The following is a 26495-nucleotide window of genomic DNA, read 5'->3' as shown; positions in this document are numbered from 1 at the left end:
AAGTTCTCGTGTATGTATTGCGAGTTAGCCTCTTAATAACTGGAGTGTTGTGTAATCTGAAGAGTTTGCTGGAAGGATTGTAAATATTTGAGACAGGTTGGTGACCAGTGGAGGCTATGCCAGTTTGAAATAAATAGCCGAGAATTGGGCGGCGTGTATGAAGTGTATGTGGACCAGCTTTTATTGAAACCAGATTGACGACCGGATTGACCCATACCTCAATGTTTTTCACTTGTTGTCAGAATGTATCACGGTGTGGTGTTTTGTATGCTACTGGTCAATGTTTTGAGCAAGAAATCAACGGATCCTGCGAAAGCTCAGAATTTTTTAGATGATTATAATAATCAAGCGACTCGCTTTTTTAGCGAATATGTGGAAACAATGTGGAACTTTAATACAAATATTACAGAACACAATAGACAGATAATGGCAAGTACATTTAGAAGATTATATTTTATTTTTATTAGAATCAACTATTAAAAGATAAGTTTAAACGGTTTTGTTTGGAAATGTTGATAATGATTAGAATTGTATTTAATGATATAAAAATAAAATAACGTTTGAGTTAACACTGACGGTTGAGCTAATATATTATATTTACTTTACTATCTGATTCCAATTTTCATTTATTTTTACGGTCGTTTTTCTTTTGGGCCAAATTTCTTTAAGCAGGATTGCTGATGTTGATGCTATACTGGGGGATTTGTGATGTTTATACATAAAATAAATTTTATTATGTATTTTACATTGCATCAACTTCGGAGTCTCAAGACTAAAGCTAACACCATAAATTTCAAGTCAAATCATATATAGGTAAAGTCAAATAATTCACAATATTGAAAACTTGTTCTTATCGCAATTGCCTAAAACCTGGAAATGTCGATAGTTGAATACGATGTCAAACCAATCGTTTTTACTATTTTTACAGACAGCCGTTTAAAAATCTATAATATAAACCCTGCCCTAAGACACCGATAGAAGTTGGCTTGGTGCTACTGAATTATTAATTTACTTTACCTTATACAATTTCGAATTTGCAGAGATCGCATTAGGTAACCAAACGTTTGCTGTACATTTGCTATATAACAGATGTTCGATTATTATTACGCAAATTCTCTTACTTCTAGAAACTTTTGACAAAAAGTGCCCACGTATTTAATATACTTTACCTATCCATCATGCAAACTAGTTTCATTAAAGTATTTTAATCATATTACAATCTGGTTCTGCCAGGTTTAAGTCATTTAGCATAAAATATGACAGGTAATGAAGTATGGCAGCTTTTTTTTTTAGAAATAAAGTTATTCGGTTAATGATAACAAATATCTTATTTCGATAAGTTAGAGTGATATATATCGGCAAGCGTTCATTTTAAGAACGAATATTACGGTGGTTGATATAGGACATGCAACAAAAAAAACAAAAAAAAAAATCGCTAGCGCTCGCGATACTAAGTCGAGCGGCTTGAGATATTAAGTCGACATAAGATAATTAAGTCCAGCGCTCGAGATAATTAAGTCAAGCGCCCCCAGCCTACGCTCCATCCCATGCTCAACACCACCACTAAACACCACCAGTAATCTGGGATGTGGGAGGGGTTGTCGCGTTTCAAGCTATAGCTTGAGATACTAAGTCGATACTAAGATAATTAAGTCGAGCGCTCGAGATAATTAAGTCGAGCGCTCGAGATCATACAATCGAACACGTCTCAACCGAGTTTTTACAGCCCATCCAAAGCTGCATTGACGGAGCGGATACCCATCCACCACACCCAACGCTCCATTCCATGCTCAACACCACCACTAAATATTTCCCATTATATCTACCCCCGTCCATGTTAAGGAGTGAGTAATCTGGGATGTGAGAGGGGTTGTCGCGTTTCAAGTGACTTATGTGACTTGTCGCAGGAATCAAAGTGCCATATGAAATTAGGACCTCAAGCAAAATATCTTTGGCAGATATCTTTACACCCTGTTGATACAAAATGATTATTAGTATTCTGACATCCTCTCTGCTAATGGAAAATCCAGCCAAAATACATTTAAGGTGCATCATTCGATAACCAAGTCGGTTACAAGAGCCGCCCAAGTTGCTATTAATAAAGTCAGCAACATCTATTACATCAGAAAGATATTTATTCCTGTACAGATTATTCCGACGTATATGCGTCTCAATTGCCTGTCAGATTTAAGATTAAAATTTTGGCTGGATTTTCCGTCACTGCAGCTTTGGGTGGGCTGTAAAAACGAACAAATGAATATCTTTATTCTACAAGTTGAACATTAAATAATGCACAAAATTATACAGCTTGAAACATTGGTTGAGACGTGTTCGATTGTATTATCTCGAGCGCTTGACTTAAAGATACATTATTCAAGAGCTAAATCTGCCTATTGCAGGTCTTGCTTTAAGCCTAAAATGTTATCTAAATTATTAATTAGACAATAATTAACTTATCCAGTCCATAATCAACTCTCGATGTCAACGCTACCCTGTGATATTTATTGGATTAGGGTCCGATTTGCTGCTCATCTTTCATTCATGATTTAATTGTGAAATGGATAATAGAGGCTATGTTTTTTATCGTACCGACTTTAGTAATGATGATCGAGGCTAGGTCAATAATTCAGTCACTAAAATCTCGGTTCAGAGTGGATAAATTTGACTGAAAATTTCAACAAATTCCCTTATTTAGTTTTTTAACTATTATAGTGAGAACTGTCAGCGGTTTATCTAATCTCCCATAATGTATCTTTAATTATCTCGAGCGCCCGACTTAATTATCTCGAGCGCTCGACTTAATTATCTCGAGCGCTTGACTTCGTATTTCGAGCGCTCGAGATATTACTTTTTTTTGCATGTCCTAAATCAGCCACCGTAGAAAATTTATATTAAATATTGTTATTCAAGCCAACAGTCTTTAGATCATTGACGGGGAAACGTCAAATGTATCACAGAAAAGGTATCGTTCTCTCCCAGAAAATCAGTCATTCTAGATTCGCCTATTCTGATTACAAACACGAATTGTGACAGCGTTTGGTAAACTCTGGAACCACGGTGGCTCCGTGAGTAACGCGCTGGTTTACTGACCCCACCTTGTCTGTGGTGCAGGACAGTGGGCACGATTAGGAATGTCGTTTAGGATTGGACAAAACCCGTAAAAGAACTCTTGGCCGTTGGATTTCGGTGAAAAGTATTCATATGGAGGGGCGTAAAGATCGAGACAAAATTAATGCATAACAATGTAGCAACAAAAAAACTGTACCAGTGTTTACATGTAAACCGCGTACTGGTTGGAATTAACGTTGTCATACATATGCCTTTATTTTCATTTAATGGCCATTTATTTATTTAAGGCTGCGTTTTACTTAAATATACATGGATATTGGATAATGGCCTCGAGTGGGGGGTTATTCTTTCACCACACGAATTTAATTTCTAAAGAATAAAACAAAATAAAAAAGAACCAGCATGAAGGGACAATCTCACTGAATTCGAGAATTGACATTTACAATGAGCATTATTGGCTCACTTAACCTGGCCGCATCACCAGAATACACTAACAACAATGTCATATTAATTCATGCATATGCATACGAATATTTATAGTTTCATACGATTTAATTAACCTTGTATTCACGATCGAGCAATCTTATTCTATTTTAAATCTAAAAATGTCTCCGTGTTATTAAAGCAACGGGTGAAAGGGGTGGCTATATACCAGACAAACCATTTATAATTCGTGCTAACAGCTTACTGTGACTTTTGATGAACACACACCCTTGACTGTAAAACTTGCGGTGAGCCGGACATAATTTCGTTCTTATTTTATTTAGTGCAAACTTAGTAATCAGTTTCACTCTATAATTTTACTTATAAGAAATATCATATTTTTAATTTTCTTTTAACTTAAAATAAAAACAATTCTACAACATCTTACAATAATTGACCAATTCAAGTGTCTTCCTTTTCAGAATGAAACTGAAAATTGGTTTCCCATTTCTACATTTCCAAGTTCTCGTCTAAAAGTATTAAAATTGTCACGAAAAGATCTTTTGGAAAAATTTAATAAGCTACAATATCTTAAAATAATGGTTTAATACAAGTGTCGTCCTTTTCATAAAAAAAAATGAGAGACGTTTCCCCGTTTCTACATTTCAGAGTTCTCGTCCATAAATGTTAAAAACCCTCCGCAATATAGATTGTCATGAAAGGATCTTTTGGAAATATGTAACATATTTAGATTGCTAAAACTAAAGGAAGACACATATTTGCATGAAAGGATCTACTGGAAATATATTTAACATATTTAGATTGCTAAAACTAAAAGAAGACACATATTTGCGATAGCGTCCATTATTGAGTTTCAAGATTAAGGAACCCCCAAGTGTCGCAATTCCCAAAAAATATTTATGATGTTTTACTAGATTCTTTAGCATGGCAAATAACATTTCTAAATTATATACCTTGAAAGCCATTCATTACTTGTTTATTGGGCGTATTTTACCAGACGCAATCTATGTTTAAAATAGTAGCTTTTACACGGATTTTCAAATGTGTCTTAGATACTGACCCCCCCTCCCCCCTTCCCATGCGCGCGTATATAATGTGACATCATGGCCTACAGATAGGTGTATGATGTACACTAAAAATACCCCCACCCCCGGGTCCTTCGTGATCCTATCCCTCTACACTAACCCTCATCCGATGGTTATCAAAATCAGGACATTTGACACAAATCCTAGTAATGGAAATTTCTGTTGCCAATAAAGATTAATGAGACTTTAATAGCATTCATGTTAATTGGTCATTATGATACTATAAAATGAGGACAATTTCGCCACTGAAGAGAGAGAGAAAGAGAGAGAGAGAGAGAGAGAGTAGAGAGAGAGAGATGGGGTTTAACGTGCACTCGACACAAACTAGGTCATTTCGGGGCTAACATATGGTTCAATTTTATTTCCATAATTCGCTTGCGCGTAGGGGTCTTTAGCAATGGGAGGAAACCGGAGGACCCGGAGAAAACCCACGAGGTTGGACAGGCGACCCTACCATGTCACGTACAACCGGTGAATCGAAACCCCGCCAGTTGACTCAATGACAGACTTTATGATACAGCGCGCACGTGCTAACCATTCAGCCATCCACCACCCCCCACCTATAGAGACAGCATATGAACACTCTTATAGACCACCACAAAGATATCTCCTGTCAATTTATTTGCTATCAAACATTTCTCGTACTCACAGCAAGTACACTGTTAAGAAATAAAAAAAGAGAAGTAAGTGCAATCCATTAGCCGTTCTTTAGCATGGTACTCACTTGACAAGGAATACTGTTTTAAAAACAAGCGTTATAAAATCATATAAATTTGAAGTTTTAATTTAATGCATCTGTCACGCCCCATCAAAACACTAATAATTAGCTCTTTTATAACCAGGTAGAGTTAATTATTACAATAAACCATAGGTTCACTTTCATCCCAGGTGAAATTCATTACCAATGTTTCTCTTAAATACAAGACATATGAGTTATTGCAAATCTTTTTTCTTGGAAGGCGCAAGAATAAATACGGAGTAATTAATTTATATAATATTTAGTACTAACTAACATACGCTATACAAATTTGATTATAAAGCAACGAGGGCGTCTTACCATTAGTTTGGCCATTATCGAATCCAAGAACACGCTAACCAAACAGTTCGTTTCGTTAGTAACTTTGGAACAGCATTTTTCAGCTAGTAAATAATGAAAGTAAAAGGGGTTTAACGAAAACTATGAAAGAAAACTAATGAAAGAAAACTAGATGCTGGACAAGCTAACCTACTCATTGTAACATACAGTCTTCTGGTCAAAACCGCTCAATGACAGATCCTATGATCTAAAACTTACCTCATCCCCCCACCCATCCCCAGGTTCAAAAGAACACTTTAATTTTAATGAACTTGTAAACCCGTCGTTGATTTTTTCATGTTGTAACTGGGCAAACTTTATAAAGAATGTGTGAAAATCTCTTTTAATGCCATTAAAATAAAATGAATTAAAGTCAAAATATGAAAGAGAATATTTATCTTAAGACGAAATTGCCTGAAATTAAACCACTTTAACGCTTGATTTTGTTTTTCATTTAAATATTTTGAAACATTATTTTTAAAGGGCTTTAGCATTCTTCGTTATATTTATACAGCTAAAACTATAAGTAGTTTCTCTTGCTAGGAAATGTTAACATTAACATACCACACAAAATGTGTTTAAAAGGTGAAAATAAGGTACACCTCATGTAAAATAGATACAATGGTGTGTGTGTGGTGTGTGTGTGGTGTGTGTGTGTGTGTGTGTGTGGTGGGTGGGGGGGGGAATGTCGTGTACGACGAACAGTATACTTTTTCCCTATTTAACATCTTGTTTGAAATTTATCATATAATTAGTTCACTTAACTCAAGAATATATGGAGGATATTTGTCGTTTTAGAGTGAATAACATATTTTATTTCATCGAGAAGCAAGAAAACTTATATTTTCACGAATGCGTAGCATGAGTGAAAATATAAACGTTTTCTTGCTTAGAGATGAAATAAAATATGTTCTATTTATTTTATGATTTTACAATCATTTTAGGTAAAAACAACATGGACTACTGCTAGCCAGTGGAATAACACTTTTATTTCACTGATAAAACGCGGTATTCCACTACTGATCATAAAATAAATGATTTTGTCTGTATACAAATGGCTTGCAGACAGCTGGCAATAAAAGAACTAAGACTACTAGGTGGAGGGGGCGGGGGGGGGGGGCGGGGGCTATTTTCGACCTCTCTAAACTAGCTGAACGTGTAGTTACTATGAAAACTGTTAGGACTTTCATTCTCCTGGTTTTTTTTTCGAAAATACCAACGTAAGTTCCTATTTAGATATTGTACACTTTATAGGTTAAGATTAGTTTCCTCATCATCTATCATCACTATTTAATTGCGTTTATTCTTGCGGTAAGTCTAAGTAGCATGATTTTAATACTAATTACAGCCATTTAACTTTAGTAGTTACTTCCTTTAGTACTTACTTACAACTTGAGTTATTTTTTACACTAAGATAATTACACTTGACACAAAACTACTTCTTACCAAACTGATTCCCACAAATACAAATACTTTCAGTTTTTCAGATTCATTTCTCATTACCTATACTTTAAAACCCCAGCTGTTCAGACGCTTGCTCGCCTAACAATAAAGTCAGAACACCAAGACCTAAGATCAAGCCGCTATTTGGAATCTGTATGGGGTTAAATTCTTAGGGAATCTCATAATTATTAAAAAAAATTTCATATAAATTTATATCAAAACAAGTAGTTAATTTATGTGCGATATCAGTCTCGGTGAAAGCGGACATTAAGCCCCACGTACGAACGGAAAGGCAGTTATCTTCAAAGTATTAGAAGGTATTGCAGTAGATAACGCTGAGATATCAGTTATGCGATGTATTATTGGGTGATACATATCTTTATTAAAGATCTAGCTCGTCACAAGCATTTCCACAAGCACCCTTAATTATTGAACATTTTAACTGGACAAAAAAGAGAGATAAAGTAAATTAAAAACTGCCCAACTACTGGATTTAAACGCCAGAAACAATGACATGTACAACAATAATGACAAAACTAGTTTATACATACTTAAATGGCGATCGCAGTGGTCGAGTGATTAGGGACTGTTCAATAGACGATGCTTGTGGTGCAGATATTATAAAAGGAAATTGTGTCTAGTCGTTTTGACCCGTGTACAAACTGGTAGTGCACCTAAAAGATACCTTGGCAGTTGGATTTTAAATGTCCAGATAAACTTCGTCCCGTTACATAATATTAGTCTCAAAGTGACCGAAGCTTTATGTAGATAAGACCCCCTTCATTTGCTTACAAATAGTGTATTTATCAGCAATTCCTTACATTTTAATTGGGATGGGGTTTTTTGAACAGCGATCTGAAAATCAAATGCTTATAAATTGAACACTTATTATCAAAATTAAACGGTCAGCTTTAAACTGAACAAAAGTACAAATTATATGATTTGGGTTGATTTTAGACGATTTTAAAGATTTGGTATGGAATAAATGTGAAAAAAATAGGGACAAATGCGCAAGATTAAACGATACCCGGGTTACAGTGTTATTTTGTTATATGAAATGAAATGAAATGAAATGGGGTTTAACGTCCCACTGTTCTGCTTCTGGTTAATAATTTGAACGTTTTATTAAATATAAATGAAAAGACGGGAATTATAGTATCCTTTACAAACAAAATCTATTCTACTATAGCCTTAAAGTAGGTGCAATACAATATGTGTTAAAGGGGTTAAACCTCTAATTCAATATATTTTTCATAGTATTCGAAATTAAAAACACGGATTAGAATTCAATATTGGTTCATTTTAATAAATATTGATGTTGTATATCTTGCCGTGAAAGTGTATAGAATATTTTAAAATCAGTACAGGGTTCGATTGCTCTATGGTTTCGAGCGCCATTTGTAATGAATAGAGAAAAACATATCGTACAAGACGATGTAGAAGTAATTAGTAATGGTGATGCACAAACGACAAAATGATGATTAAAAAAAAGTAAAATGAACTCAAGACTGCCGTTCGATTTTGACTGTTCATAGAACATTTCCGTTTATTGTAAGGTTCCAAAGAATAGAACCATACGCCCCTGAAAGCATGAAGCATGAATTTTGAAAATTGTTGTCTATATTTTCAGGTCAATAAAAGTGTAGAGGTTGCTCAAATTGAGAAAGAGTGGGCCAAAAGGGCGAATACTAGGTTTGATTGGGAAAAGTTGAAAGATCCATATATAGTTCGACAGTTCAGGAAGATATCTCATATCGGAATAGCAGCAATGAAAGATGAATCAAAATTACAGAGGGTAAGCATCTATGGTTTCTCAATACGACTCAGTGAGTAAGACGTCGTTTCGCTAACCTGGAGGTACCGTGTTTTATCCTGACATTGGCCGAGAAAGCTCATCTGGATTTTCCCGCGTGGTTCTCAGCACTTGTCAGTGTACAGGACAGAGGGCCTTGCAATGAACAACGTATAGTCGTTTGGATGGGACAAAAAAATTAAGTTCCCGTGTACACATTAGCGTACACATAAAAGAACCTTTGACAGTTGGAATTTGATATAAGAGTAGGCCGTAGCGCCGCTGTCCGGGCAAAATTTCCCTCATAGCACACTGTATGGTGTATGACCGTCTTCATTAGCCCCGTTGTAGCAGAACAGTAGGAGGTTGAACTCCATTTCATTGCATTTCTATTTTAGTTCAACGGTGATAATACAGCAACTAATGTAAATTATAGTGATTAATAAAAGATTGACACAAATTCTTAATTAATTAACCTAATTTTAACCTCAATACTTCTTGATGAACTCTCCGATTATATAAATTTGTAACATGCCAATTTAAGAAGTAACGGAAATCTAGACCTAATTATAATAATTGTTTTGTTTTAGTTATTTTTAACATTTTAAGCCCGGTTCCCACTTGTCAGGGGCTATTGTAGTGGACTGTGCGTAAAAGACCCTTGACAGTTGGAATGCTATGAAGAGTAGACGGAAACGCCTCTATGAGGTAAATGTTGCCCGGACAGCGGCGCTACGGCCAACTTTTGTATCGAATTTCAACTGCCAAGGGATCTTTTAGATGCACGCCAATGTGTACACGGGACCTCAGTTTTTCGTCCAATCCGAACGACTAGATAGTTGTCCTTGTCATGGTTTTCGTCCTGCACCGCTGGCAAGGGGGAGCCACACCGGAAAATTAAAGATTACGTATGTATACATTGGTTTTAAGTAAGGTAAATCCTAGTTTGTGATGAATTCTTTTTTTTAATTTGAAGTTGTATTATATAACTCTAGATATGTACAAGCTTGCTTAAAATACGTATGGACATATACAACGGCACAGAAGATGTTTTATTTTATTTTATATTGTATTATAATTATGAATTGAATTGAAGAAATATATATAATACGGCATTCTGGTTAAATCGTGTCGTCTGAAGGGATTATAACATATATATTCATATATTCTATTTTAGTTGAATCATTTTACGTCTACATGTATTATACTCTAACCAAATGAAATGAATGGAGTTTAACGTCCTCCTTCTCGGCACCAACTGAATTAATGAAGACACACATACGCCATGCTGTTTACTATGAGGGAAATATTGCCTGGGTTGCCTTTAATTCCCAATATTCCTCGAATTCCAACTGCCAAAGATTATTTAACATGTACTCCGTCGTTTATAGGTACCTCGGAGTTTCGTTTCTAGTCAAACGACTAGACCCCGTCCCTTGCCAGACCCTAATACCCTGCCTTGATGTTGATTTAACAATCATGTTACATCTGATATAATCGAATTATGGAGTTAAATTATATTGAATTTAAATCATGTAATGTCTGAAATATCTAAATAATGTATTGATTTTGATTTAACAATCATGTTATATCTTAAATGGGCGAATTATGGAGTTAAATTATGGGGCTATACTATATACCGGAAAACACCGAAAAACACCGGAAAACAACCGGAAAACTACCGGAAAAGACCATGTTATACTGAATACCGGAAAAACACTAAATACCGGAAAACACACTAAATACCGGAAACCACCCTAAATAGGTAACCCGGAGAAGGGCTATACTATAAACCGGAAACTAACCCTAACCCAGGCACACAGAGGACCAGGTTCCCGTTTACCTATTTAGGGTGCCAGTTTCCGGGTTACCTATTTAGGGTATTTTCCGGTATTTAGTGTTATCCGGTGTTTTCCGGTATTCAGTGTAAAATGGTGTTTTCCGGTTGTTTTCCCGTTGTTTTCCGGTGTTTTCCGGTTGTTTTCCGGTGTTTTCCTGTGTTTTCCGGTATATAGTATTGCCGAAATTATGTTGTATTTAAATCCTGTAATGTCTGAAATGGAAAGGATGTATAGTTTATTATATTGTAATTAAATCCTGTTTTGTCGGAAATGGAAAGGATGTATAGTTTATTATAATATATTGTAGTTAAATCATGTAATGTCTGAAATGGAAAGGATGTATAGTTTATTATAATATGTTGTAGATAAATCATGTAGTGTCTGAAATGGAAAGGCTGTATAGTTTATTATATTATATTGTAGTTAAATCATGTAATGTCTGAAATGGAAGAGATATACAGCGGTGGTAAAGTGTGTTTATCAACCGGTGATTGTCATGCCTTAGAACCAGGTAATATATTTATTGTAACCAGTTTGTCTCTTTGCAATCCGATTAAAACACAGATCCTATTACGTTTCGTTTTTTATAGTTCAAAATTTCGTTTTACTTGTCTTTACTACAATAGAAGAGTTGTTATATAACCCGCGTTCTGGTTGATGTGATGGATTAGCCAACGAAACGGTCTGTTGCAGCGAGTGTCTATTAGAAGCATCAACGCTGATTGGTTAATCAAATGACTGACGTCATAGGGTGAAATGCCGTCCGTATGAACCCTGCCCCCCCCCCCCACACACACACACACGCACTACAACTGGTCAGATCGCATGTATAAAAAAACGAAACGAAATATAGATCTGGAATTTAATCAGATTGGCCTCTTTGCATAAACGCAAATCTTTTGGAAATGGAAATATTTAGTCACTATCATGCTATAGCTAAATATTGCTTTGTCTTAAGTTAAAGTATTTCTCTGGCTAAGTTTTGTCTGGGGTTAATGTATCTCACCTTTACTTTCTCTACCTAAGATTGATCTGAGGTTAATAAATTTTACCTTTACTTTATCTAGCTACTAATTTTCTAATGATTTTCTGAGGCTAACGCATTTTACTTTTGTTTTCTTTACCTTGGATTTGTCCTAGTTTAATATATTTGCCATTACTTTCTCTATCTAACATTATTTTATTGTATTATAGGACTTACGAGGTTATTATCTACATCACGTGATTATGATTTGTTACAAGAAGTGTGGGTAACATGGAGAGATGTTACTGGGAAAAAAATTAAAAATCTTTATTCTGAATTTGTTGAATTAATAAATGAGGCCCACAGAGACGGCGGTAAGGTTAGCTACATAATAGAATTTATTATCATAACAGTATAAAATTGCAATAAAACTTTACCATAAAGTTAAGGCCCATCCTCAGTTGAGTTGGCGGTTGAAAACTGTTTGAAAATCTCAATATATCTGATAAAATGTACACTTGTTTAATGGTTAAAATTGTAAATGCATCTGCCCTGTAATAATTGGATATTAGCATCGCATAAAGCCAAGGTAACCTTTTTCATAGCGGACCACATGAAAAATTTTGATTCATTTATGTGAAAGACATCTGCTCATTGAAATAGTCCCGTGGATATGTTATTGTCAAGACGAAAACAAAATACAATTCATTCCATATATCGAAAGTAGCATAATAGTTTAAAGATCAGGGAATGTTTTTTACGAAAACGTGAACTAATTTGTTTAAAGGATGCAGCTTTGGCTTGATGCAGTACATATGCATACTTGCGATAAGTCACACATAGTCACAGCACACAATGCGGGTCTTTTATTACAGTCAGCATGTTCAAGAATAGAAACGGTTTTCAAAAGATGCGGATAATTATACTGTCGACCTTTTTCTGGTAATCTCTATTATACCCTGGCCTTAAAGAAGCCATGTCTTTAACTCAATATCCTCCACAGTCTTCGACATTGCAAACACGACTTATTGGTCATTTCAAATCCACATTGATGTTGTTATCTTACCGTGAAAAGTAGGACTGCTGATATCCAATATTTAAGACAAAATGAAAATTTCAAAATTGGCACACGATTCGCGTGCCAGAATGCTTTCTAGTGACATTTGTATGAAGCGGCTCGATAAACGAGTCTAAACATATCCTATGTAGGAGAATACTATCGGTGTTGACTGGAATAACCAAATTGTCATTCAATTCGCGTATTTCGCCGAACATAACTGATTAGAAATTACAGTAAAAACGGAAACGAATGAATGTAAATCAATTTATATACATTTATATTACATTATTATATGCGTGTCCATTTCTAGGTGCCAAAGAATAGTGAGTTAGCTCCTTTAACAATAGTTGTTCTTTTTATCAGGTTATAGCGATACGGCAGCGGCTTGGAAATCTAAATACGAAAGTGAAACTTTTGAACAAGATATAGAAGATCTATTTATTCAACTGGGCCCTTTATATAAACAATTACACGCCTTTGTGAGACGAAAATTAATGTCGGTTTACGGAAAGGATAAATTTCCTACCTCGGGTCACATACCAGCCCATTTATTTGGTGAGTAAAGTTATCAAGTATCAATGTAAATTTCTATATTTATCATTGTTTTGTCATTTTTATATTATCTGAACTATATTATGTAAACGCCCATATTTTTTAAAACAGATAAATTTAAATAGTGTGACAGAATAATCGTTAAATGTTTATATTTTAAAAATAGTATTTATGCACACTATCAACAGCAGATACCATCATGCAATTATCATATCAAGCTCAAAAAATAAGAATTCCTCAACATGATTCCATTGGCCAGTAGGTTCTGTTCATGACCCCATAATCAAGAATGTCGATCAATTTGATGACATTAGATCGCATTTTTATTACAATCTGTATGTAAATAAAATTGTTTTCATTGTGCTTTTATAATCCAAAGGTATATATTATGCTGAGTTTTAACATTTCAAATGATCAGCTGAAATTGTAGTATCTTTGAAATATCTTAATTGTTATAGAAGTATTCCTAATATCTTTATATCATAACAAAACGTGTTTCGATGAATAACATGAAGTTTCCATAGCTTGCAATAAACAAAAATGCTTGTTCAGTTTAGTCGATTAGTTTATCTTTTGACTTATTCATCATACAGAATTAAATTTAAAAATTGAATTAGAATCTGAGAGTATTTATCTATAGGTAGAGATACACATATAGTATAATAGATTTGTTCTACATTTAGTTAGGTGGCTTTTTGATATCGATTCTGGTTTCTGCTTTTAAGCTTTGTAATTATAAGACAAAGATAACAAATTCCGCTTCGATTTTGAGACGTTGTCAAAACAAATTAAAAGAAATGACAAAAATGTCAAACATGGTGTTCTTTTTGTCATTACCAAAGTAAATACAAGCTTGATTGATCAGGATTTTAATTAAAATCGTAGACATTTTATGTTTTTAGAACGTAAATATGGCCAATTTAGTCTGTTTTGAATTAAAGTCAGAATTTTAAATATTGGAATTCGATACCCGTTGAGATTGTAGTCCTATTGCTTAGAACCTAATTCCTAACAAATGATAAATCGCCAGGGTCAGTGTAAATATACATGTTGTAAGTACAATCACGTGTTATAAACATATATATTTCCATAAATACATGTTTACCTATGTTGAGTTTATTTACAGGAAACATGTGGTCACAACAATGGAGTAATTTATTAGATCTTTTACAACCTTATGATAAGGAAAGTGTGGATGTCACGCCTGCCATGAAAGAACAGGTAGAGTATAATAAAAACTTAATTAACAGATGATAAAACCCATTCTAACAATTTGTGGAAATGACGTCATATACTCCTGGTAATCCGTTCTGTCCGTTGAATATCCTCCACAACCAACATGAGAGAGAGAGAGAGCGAGCGAGAGAGAGAGAGGGGGGGGGGCTAGAAACCCACTGAGTTTGACAGCCGACCCTGCTTCTTGCCATGTACCAGTAAGGGGATCGAAACCGCGCCACCTGACTCAATGTCAGACATCTTATAAGATAAACTGTATATAAAATTAAGACTTGGGTGGAAAATGACCTTATATTTACTATCAAAGAAAAATATCTTTAATAATTATTGGTTTGTATAGTGATGTCAGTCGAGTTTGGCTGGCTTAGGTTCAGTCTGATGAGTAATTAGACAGTTTTACGTTTTCTTGTTTTTCTATTTGAATTCCAGAAGTCAAAAATCACACACAAAAACTATTTGTTTCATTACATAAAAAATCTGTCTAAGATAATAAAAGAATTCTATTAACACCTCATTGTCAACAATCGAAGATTTGCTTTGTTTTTCCATGTGTTTTTACTTACATATGGTCCTAATCATGACGCGTATACCATTACCTGATGTTAAACTATTCCCTGTTCTACAGCCGAGGGTAGCCAGGTCAAGTTCAATACGGTGCACTTCAAAAACACCTAATAAAACTCACATCGAAGGCTTTAAAGGTACATGGTTTCTTATCATAAAACGAGACTGTTTTATTTATGAGTATAATAACGTGGTCATAAATAATTCAAAGCCTGAATTTAACTTTCTTTTGAAAGAAAGCTAAAAAAACACGCTATCGATGTTTGTGATGACCCATACTTGGCAATAGCTCGAAGTAGGGTGTAATGGTGAAATTTTATGTTTATATAATAATTAAGAACATCTCAAACTTCTATAAAATAAAGGAGATATGACATAGTTTAAGGAATGACTGTATATAGAAATAAATTTCAGTGAGCATGTCGCCCCCACCCACCAGAGCGACTGGAACAGATCGCAATAATTGCATAACAAATCTATAACTGAACGGAAGTAAAGAATCCCTGGCCTTATTAACGGGACGGATCTATCCCTACCTTTCTTTAAGCTGGATACAAATTTGACGTGCAACGAAATATCCCTTGAATATGTTGACCAACATTTCGTCAATATACCTGGTTCAACAGAAATTAAGATATGGCAGCTGATTTCAAGCAGATTTCTGATTGTTTAAAGTTAGTTAACTTCTCATCAACACGGCAACAAGAACTGCATTCGCATTCTTTCGGCAACCTGTTTACCGGCATGTTGACGTACTTTTTACGCTGTGTGTACTTGTCAAGCTTTGGTGAACATATTAGGTTTTAAATGTTGGGGGGGGGGGGCATTGGTTGGATGGCCGAATGGTTAGCGCGCGCGTTGTATCATAAAGTCTGTCACTGAGTTCACTGGCGTGGTTTCGGTTCCCCGGTTGGGGTTTCTCCGGCTCCTCCAGTTTCATTCTACTGCTAAAGACCCCTACGCGCAATCACATGTTAGTCCTGAAATGAACTAGTTTGTTTCGAGTGGACGTTATTCCCCATTTCCCTTTCTCTCTTTCAAATGTTGGTCAGGTGACATTGAGACAAAGTTACAGACATTGAATGCACACAAAAAAAATCCGAAAAGTTGACCAATCTATGGTTAAATCTTATGTTGGTCAATTAAATTGTTAAAATTGTTGGTAAAGCCTAGCCCACAACCCGCAGTACATGCTACTGCTGTGACAAAGTGCTCTATACCGTTCATCAAATTAAACGAACATTTAGATGCAGTGAACTTATTGACCATAACTGGTTTTGATAATAGATGATTTCGGCTTTTCAACTATACTCTTTGTTCCAAACACGTACGCACTAATTAAAGACTATCAATTCCACATGTATATATTTATATCAGTCAGCGAAATTAAGATAACTTGAAAATGCCATACGTGTGTTTAGACCCAGTTGAAAGGTATATAACCAGCAGTTTACTGGCAGTTGGGCACCGTGAAAGATCGCAGACTTTTGGTCCTGCATATATATATACAACATTTTCATCCGGTTTCTTGCGTCATTTGCGTGTGTTGGGTACCGTGGAGATCGCAGACTGATCGTAGAGACTTTTGGTCCTGCATATACAACATTTTCACCCAGTTTCTTGCGTCTGGTCTGCTAGCTACCAAACCCTGCGACCCGTGCGTGTCAAAACACGTACGGCGGGTTTTGAGCTAGGCTTTAGATAGTTGCATGGCAAAAGGATAAAGGTTTCTTTCACTCAAATAGTCCATTGAGGATCGGCTCCTTTAAGGCTATAAGATCATTAAAATGCCCCTGACATTTATTGCTTATAAACTAAAACAGAATGTAAGTCGGTTCAACAAATAATATCTGAGCTTCTGTAATTAATTTCAAGGTGTTGCGACGGACATAGGGCTATACTATATACCGGAAAACACCGGAAAACTACCGGAAAACACCATGTTATACTTCATACCGGAAAAACACTAAATACCGGAAAACAAACTAAATACCGGAAACCACCCTAAATAAGTAGCCCGGAGAAGGGCTATACTATAAACCGGAAAATAACCCTAACCCTAACCCTAACCCAGCCACACAGAGGACCAGGCTCCCGGTTACCTATTTAGGGTGCCAATCTCCGGGTTACCTATTTAGGGTATTTTCCGGTATTTTGTGTGTTTTCCGGTATTTAGTGTTTTTCCGGTGTTTTCCGGTATTCAGTATAAAATGGCGTTTTCCGTTTTTTTTCCGGTTGTTTTCTGGTGTTTTCTGGTGTTTTCCGGTATATAGTATTGCCGACGGACATATTGCACCGAAATAAGTTTTCTAATCGTTTTTGAAAGACTAATATAACTCTATTCTTTGGAACGTTACAATAGACAAATGGGGTCTAAAAGCACACATTGATGTAATATGAATATATATAAAGATATTTATATTCAACTTTTAAAAGCTTTTTTGTAATTTCTAATTTACCAACTCATTCTACGTGTTCTCATTATTACTTTGTCGCTGATGAATCAGCCGTTACTAATTACTTCGGCACTATCTTGAAAGGTATGTTTTTTGTTTTGGGTACATTTTGTGATTAGAATTACTTATTGTACCCAAAACCATAGAATACACGACACTTGTATAGTGATTATAAAATGTTCATTGTTTTTATATTGGGTATTTTTATGGCAAGATAAAAACACCAATATTTAGAGAAATGGACAAATGTTGAATTTTATTTCGAGTTCTTAATTTAATATATTATGGAAAATATGGAGAAAGAGATTTAGCTCCCCTAAAAAAACCTTCAACTTTGAAACGTGACATGTATGTGTTGAGGGTTGAGGTTTTGACAAGGTCGCCTCGATTGTCAAGTCAAGTTGCTACCATAATAAACACAATCCAGATTATCCATTTTAACGCTAATTTATTTTATGGGTAGGTGGTTCTAATCAATTCAATATCTCGGTGTTGTGTAATAAATGTCTACATAATATTTGAAGTCAGACAAATGTCCTTAATTGGTAATGTAGCTCTTGAATGGTGTATCGTTAAGAACTGAATAAAACACATTTTTTGATACGATTATAATATGGACTGCTCGGGATATTAGGGACCTTTCGCATCGGTACGAAAACGAACACCAAAACGAACATATGTTCGTTTACGTTTTTGTTTTCGTATCCTCGAACACGCGGTTTCGCAATCCAACGTACGATATTAGCTATAGATGGCGTTAATTTCCACTCCATGAACTTCTGGTCAAGGCAAAGTTTACAATCGATATATTGCTTTTGAGCACATTCTACAAACTCTACACAATCAACAATATACACAAAGCCTCGAAAAACGGTGGAAAATTCAATATATGAGACAAAAAAACATTCGTTTGCGTACGTACGTAAATCCAGCTCCATACGCGTAACGTTTTTCACTGGCCGAATACTCATTACGAATTGACGTCACAAGTACACACGAATCGATGACGTTTTCGTTTTCGTATTCGTACCGAAGCGAAAGGTCCCTAATGACACCGACTCTACGACCTACTCTTATTCGATTTCTAACCACCAGGGGATCCTTAACGTGCTGCCAATGGTATACACAAGACCTCGGAGTTTCGTCCCTTCCCGCCCTGTTCCGTTCGAACGAAGGACTAGACGTTTTACACTGTCAGGTCCTCCGTCCTTCACCACTGACTAGAATAACCAGACTGGAAAATCTCAAGGAATAACGGATGCTAATTTAAATTTTGAATGTTCAGATAGTTTTCAATTAATATTTGTATTTTATGTTTTTATAGACATTTAATTACCATGCATTTTTGTATTTCATATTTTTGTAATCCATGCTTTTGTATTTACTATTATTGTAGAATTATACGGCACTGAAGATGTTTCAAGTATCAGACGAATTCTTCCAATCATTGGGAATGTTAAAAATGCCGAAAGAATTCTGGGAACACTCAATGATAGAAAAGCCAAAAGGACGACAAGTTCAATGTCACGCCTCGGCCTGGAATTTCTACAATAAGAAAGATTTCAGGTATTTTAAAAATATAGAAACTTAATTCCGAGAATTTGATGCCCTGGTGATGTCTTTAAAGCTTTACTCATTACAATTTAGTAAAATATTATACCCAATTACTGCAGAGAACATAGGAGAACATTATTATATATTTTGTCTTCAATGATCTAGACTGTAATAATCCTCATATAGATCATATTAATAATTAGATGAATAGATTTTACAAGCGAATGAAAGGTTATATCATTTAATTAGTCTACGTGTTTATTTGGGACCCTAGTCCTTAGGTTCCTTAATCTTACGAAAAAGAAAAAAAAATTATTTTTGAAATTTATCATTCATAATTTAATTTAACGTCTGAACCTCCAAATGAATTGAACAAGTGATGCCGTTCTATTTTATAAACATTTTTTATAAAGCGAAAATATATATAAGATGGCAAAACAATAAGGCATTCATTGGTTTTTTTTTGTTAGATTGATACTGCACGCTTCAATCATCAAGTTTAAATCTTATATTGATGTACACAGAGGACTGGGTTGGTTTTGTGCAGGGTGTTTCCTTGTGGTTTATCTGGTTACAGTTTTGTGGGGATCATCATTCAGTATAGATAGAATTTAATCACAAATACTTTTTTGTGTTCTGTTCTTTGAAGATCTTAAGTGCAAAAAGATATACTCAAGGAGTCAGATATAAAAATATTCACACAGACGCCCATATGTTAACATTTGGTGATAACTATGGTTGGATCTCGTATTTATAACATGTAGTATCACAATTGTAAAATATTCAAACAATTACAAGCATTCCAAGTGATACAATGTCCTTCGAACGTGATCGGATATTATAGCCTTTTTTAATATCGAAGTTCATGACCCAAATAGCTGTCTCGTCGTCTAAATGTAGGTCATATTGATTTTTTTTCTTTTCAATCGGATACAATACCGGTTAATTAATTTGGTTTTATCGCATTACAATAATTTGCGATGATTTCTAGACTTACCGCGACCTCACTTATTTAACTATGTTGTTTATTATTTCAGAGTAAAACAATGCACTGATGTAACAATGTCTGATCTGATTACAGTTCATCATGAGATGGGACATGTAGAATATTATCTTATGTATAAAGATAAACCTATTGTATTTCAAAATGGTGCAAATCCAGGTATTTATATACTTAAATGTATATATTGTTCAAATGTTTCATTTATGTTTAGTGCATACATATTTTACCCCATTTTTTTTTTATAAAAGTCCATCATATGTGTGTTTATACCTTGTCATGACATATATATTATAACTTCTTCTATAACAAAAATATTTAGCTTGGACGAGAACAAACCGGCAAATGCGATGTACATATTAGGATATGCACCAGGATTCTAGCCTAAAACAAAACTTTTGGTAACGATCAATAATTGATTTTAAAATCTAAAATTTGCAGAGTCCTTAACGAGATATGAATACAAAGATTGTAAATAATAAATACCGATCGCTTATGAGAGACAAGGCGTTCATAAAACGAAATAATCGTGTTAATAGTAAGTGAACGCAATGATACACAATAGAAGTAATACCAGGTCTCCACGGGGAGTAAATATACCATGCCCCGCATCATTACCACAACATAGCATAGACCTTATTACCGTTAAGTACTACTACTTCCGGTTTCGCAAATATGCTACTTCCGGTTGAGGGCTCTACGTCATGCAACACCCGATTAGCCGCTAGATTTTGTATATTGAAAGGATACTTAATAATTTGAAAAATATTCTTTTTATCGATGTGCTTATCATTCAATTTCTGACTAGTTTCTTGGTACAACGGTATTCAGCTTGATGCCATTTTACTGCATATCTGTTCGGGGACCTTTACACCTGCTTGTAAAAGTTCTTGACAATTTACTTTACCAAGTTCATAAGACTATCGTGATATGCTAACATATTGTACGCACATAACAACCGCACACACACTTAGTTAACACCAATTTATGATAACGGAATTTGAATATTACCCTTTTATGCCATTCGAAATGAGATTAATTGTACCATTAACCTTTTGCTAATATAGGATTCCACGAAGCTGTGGGAGATGTTCTTGCTTTATCCGTGTCTACACCCAAACATTTACAGAAAATAAACCTTTTAAAAAACGTGGTTGATGATAAAGGTAAGACATATTTTATATATGTGAATAAAGTTAAATGTCAGCATACACTTTGATAAACTAAGGTTAAAGCGATTTTCCGGCATGGTTTTTCCTGGCAAGAAAACACCCCCTACTCGTTCGGATGGAATGAAAAACCTATGTCCGTGTACACATTAGTTGGTTTTCGCAATAAGAGTAGACCACGGCACCACAGTCTGCGCAAACCTCACATGACCTATGCACGTCTTCATTAGCCCAGATGGGGCAGAAAAAATTGGAAGTTAAACCCCATTAGTATTTTAAAAACGCCTAGAAACGAATATCTAAATTATTTACCGATAGATAATTTAACATAAAGTGGGAGTTATCTTTTGGAAAATGTTAAAATTCATGATGATCTACTCTTCAGAATTATTAGAGATAAATTATTATCATAGATACATTTTAATGTCAGTTAGCTTTTAGAATCAACCAACACCCCTATTTATCATAAACATTGCAAATTCATTCCCGTGATAAAATAAAATGAAATGGGGTTTAACGTTGTACTGTTCTGCACCGACTGGTCTAATGAAGACGGGCTTACGCTATACAGTATGCTAGGAATCAAACTTTGGCCGGAGGGTAGCGCTACGGCCTACCCTTATATTGAATTCCAACTACCTAGAGTTCACCACATGGTAACATGAGGTAAAAAATATACTATGAATAAAGATACTCTAATTTGCATATTCTAAAACGAACATTCTCGATGTAATGGAAAAAGTATGTGTTGATACAAAAAGCCTTGATGGAAAAGTGGATTTTGGCCAGTAGTATATAAGTTTCTAATGATCCCCCACCCCCATCTAGTAAAAGCTACACTTCTTCTGTATTTATAATTTTTTCTAGGGAAATAAAAACGACTGTATGAACTAATTGCTACTAAATTCAAATACATTCTCGTGCACTTATTATATATATCAGGAAATTAAACCACCTGTAGACTAACTGCAAACCAACAGAGTAAGATAGAGTTATTTTCAGAACTAATTGCAACTAGCAATTATACATACATTTAAAACCAATTTAGAACTAATTTCAATTTACCGTGTCGTGTATCTGTACATCATTATGTTCTTTTTATCTTCAGAGATTGATATTAATTTCGGAATTAATATAAATGTGACGTTTATCTTGAAATCATGTCGGTTTTTTTATCTTTAGAGAGTGATATTAATTTTATGTTAAGTATGGCTTTAGATAAAATCGCCTTTTTACCCTTTGGTTATTTGATGGATCAGTGGAGATGGAGTGTATTTAGCGGAGAGACTCCACCTTCTCAGTATAACGAAAAATGGTGGCAACTCAGGTAACTAATTTGTTCATCGGACAAGCATGAAAGTTAAACCCCCATGTACCAGAGACATATTTTGATATGAATATGCATACATCACTGTTAAAGTGCAGTTAAATTTCGGAAACTAACTTTTTTCAACTTTAACGTAATATAGAATTCAAATAGCATTTCAATGAACTGTCGAACATTTCGAGAAACCATCTAGGTTAACATCGGGATCCAACTCGGTGGCTGTCATTTAGTGCTATAACTGCATTATTGACTAAGCCATCATGACTCCAAGAAATAGTCGGAAAAATACATTCACAAAATATGTAGACAAAACAATACATACCTTTTTGTTCAAAGAATAAGTCATTATGGGCAATGGTCATACCAGAAAAAAAATCAATGGCAGTTTTCACATTTAACGAAATGAAGGCTAACTGTTGTACATGCACGGACCTAAAATTCAGACGCCCTTTTAATGTGTTGATCTCCTGTAATACTGTAATCATTTTCATTCATTATTATATTTCATTATTTAAGATGTAAGTATCAAGGAATTTCACCACCAGTAATGAGAAGTGAAGATGATTTTGACCCAGGTGCGAAATATCATATACCAGCTAATACACCGTATATCAGGTAATACCATATATACCAGCTAATATATACACCGTATATCAGGTAGTACCATATACCAGCTAATATATACACCGTATAACAGGTAATACCATATATACCAGCTAATATATACACTGCATATCAGGTAATACCATATATACCAGCTAATATATACACTGTATACCAGGTAATACCATATATACCAGCTAAATACACTATCAGGAGGCTGTATTTTGTCTAATGTAATAGGGTCCCTTTCAACAGGACAATGCTGTTTAATGTCCTACTGTTCTGCACACGCGAAGACGAACAAACGCATACGCATCTCCCATTTGAGGAGTTCACAAACTAGGATATTGTTGTCGCCCAGTCCGCCTACATTAACTTGTACTCGCAAAGTTAGTTTTTTTACCAATTGTATAACATGATGTTTATCGATTTTGAGTGTTTCACAAAATTACTTTTAGACTTATGTTTATTGAATACTTGACCAACGAACAAACTTTGTGTTTATTAGATAAAACTCTTAAAAGATGGTAAAAAAAAATCGGGAAATGGAGAGCGTAGGAAGCTGCTGGGAGGCGCATCTTACCTTGTCTGCAAAATTATTACTGTGTGGTTGTGTACCGAATGTGTTATGTTTTTGCGTTTCAGATATTTTGTAAGTTTTGTAATCCAGTTCCAGTTCCACAAAGCCTTATGTAAGGCAGCTAATCAAACAGGACCGCTTCATACCTGTGATATATACAGATCTAAAGAGGCAGGAAAATTATTAAGGTTTGTACCATGAAAAATTACAAAATTAACAGAACATAAGTTATGTAAGGCAGGATAATGGCTTAAGGGCCAAATCGATTAAAGGTCAGAACGACTAAAAGTACTCAGATATCATATAATTATTGGTCCCAAAATGTATTCAAATTTTTCTATTCTAAACGAACTTATGGCCGTCCAAATTTTTCATTTGTTTCTATTGATGTTGTACCCCCATTATCGCGTGACTGGGGTAATATTTGATTTTTGTCCGTCAACATCGAGGACATAAATATATTCAACATACATGTCTTCTTTCAGTCTTCTATAATTTTATCTAAATAATTTAAAGTAATTATTTCCAATCGCTTTCTGCCGGCTTGAGCACAAGACAACAAACCTATAATTTATTTGCTCCACCAGCTTCTCAGCTACAGAGAAACGAGCTTGTAATAATCCCGTTTTTTTCTAGATTCTAAATCTAAGTCATGTAAACCGATCAACCAGTTTCCTATCCAAAATTGATATTCTTAAAAAGGGAGTTTAAATATCGTATATGCCATGTTGTATGCCATTGACCATGTTCCTGAACAACGACCGCGAGTTTACAACATCTAGTCGTTGCTACCATAGTCTGAAATTACCGAAGATATAGGTACGTTGTCTCCCTTTACCGCAGACACGTGAATAATAGCTTTGTTTAATCAGAGGTCGTGAAACAAACACACTCAAATTAAACATGGCGACCAAAACGGAAACCTTGACATTGAACGAACCTTGAACTTTGCAACTCGATTATCACAGGTAGATATTTTAGCTGGAAAGCGCGAGATGACATTTTCTATCGAGGAATTTGAAAGGACCCGAGCTGGGTCAGTGACCAATAGAAATTAGTGACGAAATATGCAAGGCATTACGTGAAGGGCCTGATAAGATGTATGGAGTTTAAGAGAGGTCGAGCCTATTGAAGATGGCCATTGACGAGGCCTTTTAAGGGGAGTTACTAAGACTAATAGTAACACAGTAACAGCTAGAAATGTCCCCAGACTCGTACGATTGGCGTTTAAATTATGTATTTCACCATAAATGTTGTTATCTTTCAGTGATGTGTTAAAATTAGGATCATCAAAACCATGGGAATACGCAATGGAGAAAATAGTAGGCTCGAAAAAAATGGACGCTGCACCTCTCATGGAATATTTCAAACCTCTTATTGATTGGCTAGTTGAACAAAATTCACAGGATGAGTCTATTGGTTGGGAAGATGAATGTCCCATGCCACCTACTGGTCACTCAACACAAATATCTGCTCGATTTTGTCTTATTGGCATTCTGACTTGCTTAGCTTTGGTCATATTCTAAACGAATACCATTCAGTGTAGGGCAGCAAAGACAAAGTTACATCGTTTCAAGTATCAGTTTTCGTTAAATGGCGAGAGAACAAATAATAAATCTTATTTCTCAAGACATTCCCCGTGAATTATAAGTGTGTATACTCAGAGTGACCTCCCTTGTTTTATTAAAAACATCTTTCTTCAGTAAATGTGGTAATTTTTAAACTTTATGTATTTAAAATAAAATGACAACGAATCTGGTGGTCTAGTTAGTCCTAGGTTGATACATTGGGATATAAATATACAATTATGGAATACTTTAGGTTGAATAAAATCGTTTGGACAACGATAGTAATGTACAGCCATTTGCACAGGTTTAAGGCCACCAAGGGGTTTTGTGTCATTTTTGTTTTTAACCCCTGATGCGTTTGATTACATCTATCAATAGAAGTGATTGCATTAGATAAACAGGGTATGGAATACGCTTCTAGGCCCATAGATATGTTTTGACTCGCCTAACGTTCATTTTTTTCTGTATCAGAATATACTTCCTTGAGTACTGCAACACTTTAAGGTCTTTTTGTAGGATTAAGTGAGGAGATTTGTCGACAAATTTTCGAATGCTTTCATAATAAATTTTATTAATTGATTAAAACTGACCCAAAACAAGTAAAGACACCAAACACACTTGGTGATCCTAAACTTTTACAAATGACTGTAAACAAAAACAAACACCAACAAAGAAAATTTGATTTTTATGGAATACAATACTCGTTTCACCTTCACTCGTTTTAATTAATAAAACCACATAGTTTAGCAAATGGAAAAATGAAAAGAAGAATATACCCCACTGACAATTTTGTTTATATTTATATATAATAACTACGACAGCGCGATCAAATTATGTCCGCTTCTGTGGAGTGTCGGACGGTAATTTGGAAATGCCAGCCATTTTACAGTAGAAGGGACAGAAGTGCATGTTAATGATATTATATGGATGCAGACCACAATGAATTTCCCCATAAACTTAAATGTTAATTCGACTCTATTTGGCCGGCTCCAACTATTTCCCAAATATTCGGTGAGCTGAACGTTTTTCACTACAGACAGAGCAACAAATCGACAGGTCTTTACTCCAAAATGCGTACGCGGCTGACCGCTGAGTTTTAAAAACACACTTAAA

General features: G+C 34.9%; 1 protein-coding gene across 1 annotated transcript; it reads left to right on the top strand.

Annotated features, from left to right (window-relative positions):
* LOC126821689 (angiotensin-converting enzyme) lies at positions 1-25569 on the top strand. Its single transcript, XM_050550162.2, has 13 exons — positions 1-429; positions 8747-8911; positions 11173-11260; positions 11944-12087; positions 13137-13328; positions 14452-14546; positions 18978-19147; positions 20173-20297; positions 21203-21301; positions 22487-22631; positions 23148-23246; positions 23880-24002; positions 25082-25569. Exons 1-13 carry the CDS (start codon positions 244-246, stop codon positions 25338-25340), a joined length of 1890 nt encoding a protein of 629 aa, XP_050406119.1. The 5' UTR covers positions 1-243; the 3' UTR covers positions 25341-25569.
* The last annotated feature ends 926 nt before the right edge of the window (positions 25570-26495 follow it).

Source organism: Patella vulgata, chromosome 5 (genome assembly GCF_932274485.2).
Source record: "Patella vulgata chromosome 5, xgPatVulg1.2, whole genome shotgun sequence".
Lineage (NCBI taxonomy): Eukaryota > Metazoa > Mollusca > Gastropoda > Patellidae > Patella > Patella vulgata.
The sequence above is the reverse complement of the archived record's forward strand: the minus strand, read 5'-3'. Positions and strand labels throughout refer to the sequence as shown.